The sequence below is a fragment of the Asparagus officinalis genome, chromosome 3, assembly GCF_001876935.1.
Source record: "Asparagus officinalis chromosome 3, Aspof.V1, whole genome shotgun sequence".
Classification (NCBI taxonomy): domain Eukaryota; kingdom Viridiplantae; phylum Streptophyta; class Magnoliopsida; order Asparagales; family Asparagaceae; genus Asparagus; species Asparagus officinalis.
In genome coordinates, this window is record NC_033796.1 from 109245209 (window position 1) to 109256507 (window position 11299).

The 11299-nt window shown below is 44.3% G+C and overlaps 1 protein-coding gene across 2 annotated transcripts; it reads left to right on the forward strand.

Annotated features, from left to right (window-relative positions):
* On the forward strand, positions 2863 to 4501 carry LOC109835718. Of its 2 annotated transcripts, none has more exons than XM_020403726.1 (2): positions 2863 to 2965; positions 3428 to 4501. In XM_020403726.1, the coding sequence occupies exon 2, from the start codon at positions 3444 to 3446 to the stop codon at positions 4260 to 4262; it is 819 nt and encodes a 272-aa protein (XP_020259315.1). In that variant the 5' UTR covers positions 2863 to 2965; positions 3428 to 3443; the 3' UTR covers positions 4263 to 4501. The 2 variants fall into 2 exon arrangements, with proteins under 2 accessions (XP_020259315.1, XP_020259316.1); XM_020403727.1 differs by having other exon boundaries at positions 2876 to 2965; positions 3433 to 4501.

The window sequence follows — 11299 nt, forward strand, 5'->3', positions numbered from 1 at the left end:
ATTTTAGATTCGGGTTGTTCATATCATATGTGTCCTAATCGGCACTCATTACCACTTATGAAGCTAATTGTTGGTGGAGTTGTTCTTATGGGGCATAACGCCTCATGCAAGACTGTTAGGAAAGGTACAATTCGGATTAAGATGTATTATAGAGTCATCAGGACTTTGACAGATGTTAGGCATGTTCCAGTTTAAGGAAGAATCTCATCTCTTTGGGCACTCTTGATAGCATTAGGTGCCATTTTTCAGGTAAAGGTGGAGTTCTTAGGGTTACAGAAGGCTTTCTTGTGGTTATGAAAGGAAAGAAGATCGGCAGCTTGTATGTTTTATAGAGTTTTACCATTACCAGCTCGGCTGCAGTTGCATCATTGATGTTATGTTAGAAGTTGATACTATCATATTATGGTATATGAGACTTGGTCATATGAGTGAGCACGGATTGAACGAGTTGAGTAAGAAGGGTCTTTTATGTTAACAGAGTACAGGAAAATTAGGATTCTGCAAGTATTGCATCTTTGGGAAGCGGAAAAAAGTCAGTTTTAGTACAGCAGTACATTAGACTAAATGTACTTAATTTGGATTATATCCATTAAGATCTTTGGGGACCTTCTCAAGTTTCCTCGAAGGATGGTAGTTCTAGATATTTATTGACCTTTATTGATGACTACTCCATAAAGGTTTGGGTCTATTTTTTGTGACATATGTATGAGGTGTTTGTGACTTTCAAGCAGTGAAAGTCTTTGCTTAAGAAGCAGACAGGGAGGCTGATTTAGAGGCTTAGAACTGATAATGGCCTTGAGTTCTGTAGAGGAGAATTTAATGAATTCTGCAAGAAGGAGAGAATCGTTAGACATCATACAGTCCCTCGCACGTCGCAACAGAATGGAGTGGCAGAACGTATGAATAGAACCTTATTAGAGAAAGCTCATTGTATTATGTTCAATGCAGATTTAGGAAAAGAACACTGGACAAAAGCAGTGAATACGGCTTGTTACTTATTGAATCGGTCACCATCTACTGCTATTAGATGTAAAACTCCAGAGGAGGTTTGGTCCGGTAATCCTGCGGATTATTCTAATCTTAAAAAATTTGGTTGCCCTGCATATGCACATGTTAGTCAAGGGAAACTTGAGTCGCGAGTGAAGAAGTGCCTATTTCTAGATTATGCATCGGGTGTTAGAGGTTTTAGGTTGTGGTGTCCTGATCCGAAGTCTCCTAAGATTATTATTAGCCGTGATGTTACTTTTGATGAATCTGCTATGTTCCATCAGAAACGGTCATTGATTTCAGTTGTTGATAAGGTGCGCACTACAGGGGATAAGACTACGGGAGTTTAGCAGCCAGATCCCGTTCAAGTATATGAAGCACCTCAGCAGCTGTAGGAAGTGTGGGAATACATTATTGCTAGAGATCGTTCTAGATGAGATATCCGACCACCGTGGAGATATGAAGATACAGTAGCTTATGCATTGTCGGTTGACAATTTTGTGCCCTTCAGCTATTCAGGAGCTATTTCAGGTGATGACTTCGCTAATATTTATGGTCGTCATGCGGACAATTCAGTCGATATGTTGAGGATGCCTCTTTTAGTTAGCAAGTTCAACCCGGGCTTGGACTTGATCGATACATGCCGCACTTAGATACCCTACGGGGCTATTGGAGAAGGTGGAGTAAGTTATCTTATTTTGGAGTGAGGAATCTTCTACGCATTTGAGTCAAGGTGGAGATTTATTATAGGTTGCCTCAAATACTCAAACCCATATTGCTTTGGGAGTTACTTTTTAGCTTGATTTGTTTTGATCAAGAGTCCTGCTTATATTAGACTTTGCACAACCAATCATATTAGAGGTTTATTCCTACTGGGAATTTTGTTGGGTTTTAGAACGTGGACTTCTATTCCTATTAGAACTCTTATTCCTTAGACAGCAATAAGTTGGGGATCTTCAAGGCTATATAAGAACAGTCTTTTAAGCCAAATATGAGCATCAATCTTCAGAGCACCAATCAAGAAGAGAAAGTTCTTTTGTGAAGCCTATTTGATATTCTTCTCTTTTGTTCCTTTAGTTGAGAGTTTTATTAGGCTTTTGGGGTATGATTTGAGATTGAGAGATTGAGAGATCCACTTTGTATTCCTCACAATTAGTAAAGCTTTTCTCCTCCTTCGCCCGTGGACGTATAGGCTACAAGCCGAACCACGTATATCTTTGTGTTCGTGTGTTCTTGATATTTTTCCTTCTCTTATGTGATTGATATTAACTTGTCCTAAAGAATTTGTCATAACATTTCACTTATGATATTTTTCTTGTATAAAATAAATAGAATAAATTAGAGACAGCTACTATCAATCAATATAAAGAAAGAAGTGGGGTTAGGATTTAATTCCCACGGCCAATAACACGTAGGATGGGACCATAAATAACTTCCGTAGCTTTGTAAAGTTTAGTCTTCACCAACAACATTTCTTAGCATTAAACTAAGTCTTAATATCATATTTTGACTCCCTTGAGCGCCTCCGTAATTAAACCTAATCAACTTCGATTATTGTTCAAATTATGTCCAACTAATTATCCAAAACAGGTGATTAATTTGGATTTGAGCTTACTGGGTTCAACCAAACCAAGGTCCTAAGCCCTTTTGAAATATATTTTTTCAATTACTAACTTCTGAAACTGTTTAATTATTTTCTTCATATGTTTTTTATATTTACTGCATGAGGTTATAAGTTGGATACCCCATTTTGTTTTTTGTGCACATGCACTTTCCACGTACACTGGTCCAATTTCTTGTCTCCATTCTGTATAATTCATGGGCACATGTTTCGCGTTTGTGCGTAGTAGGTGTTGTTAAAGTAAAAAATGGCACCAGGATGAATTATTGGGGTTTGGTTCTCAGCACTTATAAATACCCCCCTCAGCCTTAGATAAAGTTAGCTACACCGAGGAAGGATTGAAGATAGCAGGTGAAGGTATATATGATAGTTTTTGGCATCTGGGTTTCTCTGTTGCTTTGCATGTTTAACACTGGTTCTTTAACTATTGTCATATATCGTTTAATTACAATATGATTTTTTTTTTAAGTGAAGGGTGAGAATAAGTGCTGAGTTTCATCTGAGTGTATGAACAAGTTATAATCATTCAAATATCATCAAATGTTTGTCATTAAACCATTAAAGTGTAGTGAGAGAGCTCAAATCCCACAATTTTCTTGTTTATTGTAAAAGATCTCTTCCATTCATCAGAACTCTGAAGTATTTGGCCCATATTCACTCAAAGTGATTAATCCTATTTGAGTCACGAGTCCAAGCGTGCTTAACTATGTATCATCTAACTCTATGTAATGTTTTCAAACCTTTTCCTTTCCCCCCTAGACCAAACTCACATAATCATCTGGTCATTTCCATTTTAAGATTATTCGTACAATTATCCAGTGCAGGGAGTGAGAAAATGCAGGCCAACGAGATCAAATCCATAGAGATCAGCCTTAGCAAGGACCTGACAGCGGCAAACTACGTGAGCAAGATCGAGAGGATGCGTCAGGACTTAGCAGAGACTTGGACACGCAATCGTCCTGTATGTACCACTGTACTCGACGAAAAGGATCCTGATTTTGTGAAGAAGCTCACTTGGTACGACATTGTACTGGTTTTCAATGATGAGAAGGGTAAGGTGACTAAGGTCAGGCTGAGGATCCGACGCGACCAGCTCTACTTTCAGGGCTTTCGCGTGAACGACGCCGGTAAATGGTTCGAGCTGGGAGATAAGCACCTGATCGATAAAGATTCAACACTTCTTGGTATCGGGCATAACTACACTGCCCTGTTACGCGCAGCTGGCTTCGACGCAACAGGAGGTCTTACTGAAGTCACCCTTGGGCGTGAGAAGCTCATAAGCGCAGCACAATGGCTTGCAAACCCACCAAACGTCAAGAAAAGAGCCGAAGCGCTGCTCATTGTGATTGTTATGTTCTGTGAGTCTACGAGGTTTGTTCCGATTAGTAGCTATCTGAGGAGGACATGGCAGCAAAGCCTGAAAGCCCCCGAATGGCTCGAGAAACTAGTCCATCGGTGGGGAGAGCTCTCTGGATGTGTTTTGTTCTATGATGCTAATCCTACCTATAAATGGGTTCCACAGAAAATTGTGGTTGAGGGACCAGCACCGGATTTTAAACCAGTAGAGGTTGTGGCTCAAACCGTCAATGAACTGGTGGTATATCTTGGCATACTGCAGAGGGATCCGAAAACTATCGTTCCTCCTAAGCCATAGGATGTGGCTGAGTGATATCCTATGGATTTTAGAATAATGCTATGGAATAAATGTAAGCCTGCTAAGGTTTCTATGGGTTCGGAGTAACGTTGTGCTCCGGGCGAAGTCTGAAGTCTGTAATGGGCAACTAGTCTTGATTATGTCCAACATTATTGTATGACCAGTTGTCCTTTCTTATCTTTTGCATGAATAAAGTTATGCTCACAGGTCTTTGATCTGTTTGCTGTGTTTTTCCTTTCCTTAGACCGTGACTTATATTTAGAGTGAACAATGATCAGTCCGTTGGTATTTGCGACTGTCACGGGCAGTTCTTTCCCGGCGAAATCACTGCAATGCCTGTTGCCGCTAGACAAGGAATATGTGTTGATCAGCATAGGAATATGTACGCTTCTATTTGCCTCAGAAGCATATAAGATGAAGTACGGTATGCCCGCTTTGGACACAAGGTATTTGTTCTATATTCAAGGAGTGTGCATGAAAGTTTCGGTGTGGGTATGGAAAGTGTTGGGGATTCGAAACAATCAATCGAACCCTTGCCCTTCCGGACCTTGTGTTGAAAGTAGGAAAGTAGGAATAAACCACAAATAAAGATCTAACCTTGTAAAAACAGTAAAAGAGACGAACACACAGATTTAACGAGGTTCGGCAACGTGCCTACGTCCTCGGGAGCCACACCACACAATCTTTCTATTAATTGAAGAAGAAAATACAAGCTCTCAAACAAGGGGTAAATCTCTCTGAGATTCTCTCTCTCTTAGCAGCCAAAAAAACTCTCTTTTTTGATGTCCTACAAACCCTAGAAACGTTTGGGTATTTATAACAAACCCCAGCAGAACAGGATTCCTAGATAAAATAGGAAACAGCGAATCTGCGTCGCGGTCGACCGCTTTGCCAAGGTCGGTCGACCGGTCAGAACGACGAAATCCTACAGGGTCTTGTGCACGATATCGGTCGACCGCAGCGACCACGCCGGTCGACCGGCCAGAGCGAAAACTTCTTCTCAGTCTCCTGCAGTGCACGCGGTCGACCGGCTCTGCCACTGCGGTCGACCGCACAGTCTTCTGACTGTTTTCTTCGTCTTTTCGATTGCAGCTTTGGGTCTACACACTTAGACTAACAATCTCCCACTTGGAGACCAAAGCGTCATCAACGAGCTCACCCGAACTCTCCCCTTCTTCGCATGTATCTTTTCCCCCGAAAAATTCTTTCTTCAATCAACATCCCGACGATCGCGCCGATCCTCGTAGTGTGGCTCCGCCTTCGTCTTCTACTCGTGAAGGCCAACTGAAGTTGCGCACAACTCCAGTTTCTCAATGGTGACTGCCTTCATCAACATGTCCGCCGGATTTTGACTCCCCAAAATCTTCATTAAGTGCAACTTTTCGTCCTCGATCAGCGAGCGTATAAAATGGTATTTAACGTCGATGTGCTTCGTTCTGGCATGATATACTGGATTCTTGGCAAGATGTATAGCGCTCTGGCTATCACAATAAAGAACTCCTCTCCCTTGCTTCAGATCCAACTCTTCCAAGCACCCGTTCAACCAGATCATCTCCTTGCTTGCTTCAGTCACCGCGACATACTCAGCCTCGGTTGTAGACAAAGTCACAATCTTCTGCAGACGTGAGACCCAGCTCACTGCTGTCGACGCTAAGGTATAAACATACCCCGTGGTGCTTCGCCTCGTATCATGATCACCGGCGAAGTCCGCATCCACGTATCCCTGCAGCACCATCTCCTTCCTCCTGAAACATAGTGGCTTGCTCGTAGTCCCTCTCAAGTACCGCATTATCCACTTCACGGCCTCCCAATGCTGCTTTCCTGGATTGCTTGCAAATCTGCTCACAACTCCCACTGCATGGGCGATGTCCGGCCTCGTGCAAACCATCGCGTACATGAGACCCCCAATGGCTGAAGAATATGGCACCCTGCTCATATGCTCTCTATCTGCATCTGTCTTAGGCGATTGCTCCTCAGATAACTTGAACTGACTTCCAAGGGGTGTGCTAACAACCTTAGCATTCTGCATGTTGAACCTCTGAAGTACCTTCTCAATGTATTCAGCTTGGCTCAAACTCAATGTCCCTTCAGCTTCATCCCTACTGATTCGCATCCCTAGAATCTGCTTCGCTGCACCCAGATCCTTCATTGCAAATTCCTTTGCTAGCTGCCTCTTCAAACTGTTTATCTCTTCTAAACACGGTCCTGCTACCAACATGTCATCAACATATAATAACAAAATAATGAAGCTGGACTCGAACCTTTTGAAATAACAGCAATGATCCGAATTGCATCTTCTGTAGCCATTGTTCTGCATGAAGTTATCAAACTTCTTATACCACTGTCTCGGAGCCTGTTTCAAACCATATAAGCTCTTCTTGAGCTTGCACACCATCTCTTCCTTTCCTTCTTCAATGAAGCCAACAGGCTGCTTCATGTAGATTTCTTCATCCAAGTCACCATGAAGAAAGGCAGTCTTCACATCTAACTGCTCAAGGAAGAGGTCTTCTGCAGCTACCAAACTCAACACCACTCTGATGGTTGTGAGTTTCACAACAGGGGAAAATATCTCCGTGTAGTCCACTCCTTCCCGCTGTTGAAACCCTTTCACTACTAATCTGGCCTTGAATCTCTTGCTTCCATCACTCTCCTGCTTGACCCGGTAGACCCATTTATTGTGCAAGGCTTTCTTCTGTGCAGGTAGCTGGGCTAACTCCCATGTCTCATTAGTGAGTAGAGAATCCATCTCCTCCTGCATCGCATGCTCCCACTGCTGAGATTCACTCACTTGCACTGCCTCTTCATAACACTCCGGCTCTCCGCTATCTGTTAAGAGTAGATAATCAAGTGACGAGAGGTATTTGGGATTTGGTTTGGGTACCCTAGATGACCTCCTAGGCTCCACGCCCTGGGTAGTAGCTTCTGCACCTGTAGTCTCCTCCGTTCTACGGTCAGAACTGACATCGTCGCCCCCATCTGGAAGTTCCTCCAAATCCATGTACTCGGATCCACCTGTATCCGTAGTGCTGCTCCCACTGCTTTGGCTATCCTTGGCATTGTCCCTGTCCTTGTACATCACCTCCTCATTGAATATCACATCCCGGCTCCTGATGATCTTCCTGTTCTTCTCATCCCAAAGGCGATACCCGAACTCATCAATGCCGTATCCAATGAATGTGCACTTCTGTGACTTAGCTTCTAGCTTGTCCCTGACATGGTCACTGATATGAACATAAGCCACGCAACCAAATACCCGCAAGTGTGAGAGATTTATCTTCTTTCCACTCCAAACCTCCTCTGGAATCCCAAAATCTAATGGAACTGATGGCCCGTGATTAATAAGGTATGCTGCCGTATGCACCGCATCCGCCCAAAATGTCTTAGGCAGACCTGCATGTAATCGCATGCTCCGCGCACGCTCTGTCAAGGTCCTGTTCATCCTCTCTGCAATGCCGTTCTGCTGCGGCGTCCCTGGAGTAGTCCTCTCTAAGCGAATCCCATTCGTAGCACAGAACCTCTTGAACTCCTCCAGCTCGTATTCTCCACCATTATCTGATCTCAAGCACTTCACCTTCAGATCTGTCTCGTTCTCGACCATGGCCTTCCACTTCTTGAAGATCTCGAACACCTCTGACTTGTGCTTCATGAAGTAAACCCACACCTTCCTCGAGTGATCGTCGATAAAGGTGACGTAGTATCTCGAACCGCCAAAAGAAGACTGATAATCATATTTTATTACAATTTTATACCCTCATTATCTATTTTACATGAATAAATATACCATTAATAATTATTGTTAGATTAGTTTGCACATAATTGAATGAAAATATAAATAAATATTATTAAATGTAAAAACCCCTCAAAAATCTCTCTTCTCTATTTTGTAGTATTTAGAAGCCTAAAGAGCATGAAGCCCATCAAGCAAGTGAAGAAAATGATCAATTGAAGCCAAAAGCCAAAATGTCCAAAAGAAGCAAAATCCTCTTTATTCTCAAATGAGCTTGGATGCAAATAGTGGAATGAGATGGACTTGAATGCAAAGTCCACATAGCTGCAATTGCGAGGGTGTCACTCGCATGTGAAGTGAGGTAGAGAGTTCCCGTTTTGTTGCCTCTGGCAACAACCATCGTACCGTTGGAGATCCTCCACGAATCCCCGGTGAATGTCGAAACGTAGCCTTCTGCTCCAAGCTGTCCCACCGAAACAAGATTCCTCTTCAGCTTCGGCACGTGTCTCACGTTCTTCAAGTTCCACTTAGAGCCCTTTATCTGTATCTGAACGTCGCCCTTTCCAACAATATTGCAAGGTTCATTATCCCCCAAGTATACTTTACCAAAGTCCCCTGCTACATAGTTCTGAAGTAGTTTCCTATTTGCAGTGGCGTGGAAAGAAGCTCCTGAGTCGATGACCCAAGAATCAGAATCGCTATCCATAGCAAGGATCAAGGCATCCTGCACGATATGAGCCTCCTGCTCACCCGCATCCTTCTTTGGTGCTTTACAGACCGAAGACATATGGCCCTCCTGGCCGCAGTTCCAACACTTCCCTTTGATAGACCTAACCTTCGAGTTCGGCCTCTTCTTCACTGATTTCGACCGATTCCTGTTCTGGTTCCCTTTCTTCTGGCTTCTGCCTCTCTGCTCGAAACTTAGGGCTGAACCTGAACCTTCTGATTCGGACGATTTCCTTCTAACCTCCTCGGATAGAATCATGCTAACAACCTCATTCAGCTTCAACTTCTCTTTCCCCGCCGAATTGCTGATTGCCGTCACACAACCTGCCCAACTATCCGGCAACTGCGATAGTAGTAGAAGGGCCTGCACTTCGTCATCGAACGTGATGTCCACGGAGATAAGTTGATCAACAATCGTGTTGAACTCGCTGAGGTGCATCGTGAAGGACCGTCCTTCTGCCATCTTGAGGTTGAAAAGAGTTTTGACTAGATGCACCTTGTTTGCTGCCGACGGTTGCTCGTACATCTTCGCGAGCGCTTCCATAAGCCCCACCGTCGTCTTCTCCTTCAGAATATTGTGGGCTACTGATTTGGCGAGCGACAACCGGATTTGCCCTAGAGCCTTCCTATCCAGTACCTCCCAATCACCATCTGACTCCGTCGTCTTCTTTCCCTTTTCCTTGCCCAGAAGCGGGCGATACAAGTCCTTCTGGTACAGATAGTCCTCCATCTGCGACTTCCAGTAGGCGAAATCCGATCCGTCGAACTTCTCAATCTTTGATTTGCTTTCCTCTGCCATGGCTTTCACACAAATTGCTGAACGAAACTCTGATACCAGTTGTTGGGGATTCGAAACAATCAATCGAACCCTTGCCCTTCCGGACCTTGTGTTGAAAGTAGGAAAGTAGGAATAAACCACAAATAAAGATCTAACCTTGTAAAAACAGTAAAAGAGACGAACACACAGATTTAACGAGGTTCGGCAACGTGCCTACGTCCTCGGGAGCCACACCACACAATCTTTCTATTAATTGAAGAAGAAAATACAAGCTCTCAAACAAGGGGTAAATCTCTCTGAGATTCTCTCTCTCTTAGCAGCCAAAAAGCTCTCTTTTTGATGTTCTTTTCAAACCCTAGAAACGTTTGGGTATTTATAACAAACCCCAGCAGAACAGGATTCCTAGATAAAATAGGAAACAGCGAATCTGCGTCGCGGTCGACCGCTTTGCCAAGGTCGGTCGACCGGTCAGAACGACGAAATCCTACAGGGTCTTGTGCACGATATCGGTCGACCGCAGCGACCACGCCGGTCGACCGGCCAGAGCGAAAACTTCTTCTCAGTCTCCTGCAGTGCACGCGGTCGACCGGCTCTGCCACTGCGGTCGACCGCACAGTCTTCTGACTGTTTTCTTCGTCTTTTCGATTGCAGCTTTGGGTCTACACACTTAGACTAACAGAAAGTTGGATAATTAGAGTGTGTTGGGTAAACAAAGTGTTTTTTTTTTGTTGTGTTTTTCAAAAAACATCATTCCATAGTCTTTATTTTTCAAACGTGTTTTCAAAACACTATTTTGGAAGTTAGCAAATCTGGAATTTTTACGGCAAATAAAGGGACTCTTGATAGCGATAATCATGGTTCTTCTTCCAAGTGCATAATGAAATCTCAATCTAAAGAAAAATTGGAGATCAATATACCTTGATCGAAATTGGAGGAGTCGGAAGTGACGGAAGCAATCGGAGCAACGACGAGGAGGCGGCAGCGGCGACGACATGAGTCGGGAGTGGCGATCGACGGCTCGGGGGGCGTCAACCGTCTGCCACTTTCGGGTCGACCGACACAGTCTTCTGACTGTTTTCTTCGTATTTTCGATTGCAAGGCTTTGGGTCTACACACTAGACTAACCAGAAAGTTGGATAATTAGAGTGTGTTGGGTTAAAACAAAGTTGTTTTTTGTGTGTTTTTCAAAACATATCTCCATATCTTTTATGTTTCAAACGTTGTTTTTCAAAAACACTATTTTTGGAGGGTTAAGCAAACTCTGAATTTTTACGGCAAATAAAGGGACTCTTGATAGCGATATCCATGGTTTCTTTCTGATCCAAGTCGCATAATGAATCTCAATCTAAAGAAAAATTGGAGATCAATTATACCTTGATCGAAATTAGGAGGAGTCGGAAGTGACGGAGCAAATCGGGCAACGACGAGGAGGCGGCAGGCGGCGGACTGACATCGAGTAGGGAGTGGGCGAATCGACGGCTCGGGGGCGACGAGTCAGGGGCGGTGATCAACGGGTCAGGGCGAGAGACAGGGTTGGGGAGGCGATTTCGATCTGGCAGCGAGTCAGGGGCGGCGATCGAACGGGTCGGGCGCAACGAGTCAGGGGCCGACGATCGACGGGATGTTGGGACGGCGATTTCGATTCTGGCGGGCGATGTTGTTAGGGGCGGTGATTTCGATCTGGGCGGACGGTCGGTGCGGTCGACGAGTCGCGCGGTGGCGATCGGCGGGTCGCGGCTGCAATCGGTTGGGTCGGGGCTGCGGATCGACGGGTCGGCGGGTGTTAGGTTAAGAGAGAACTGGAGC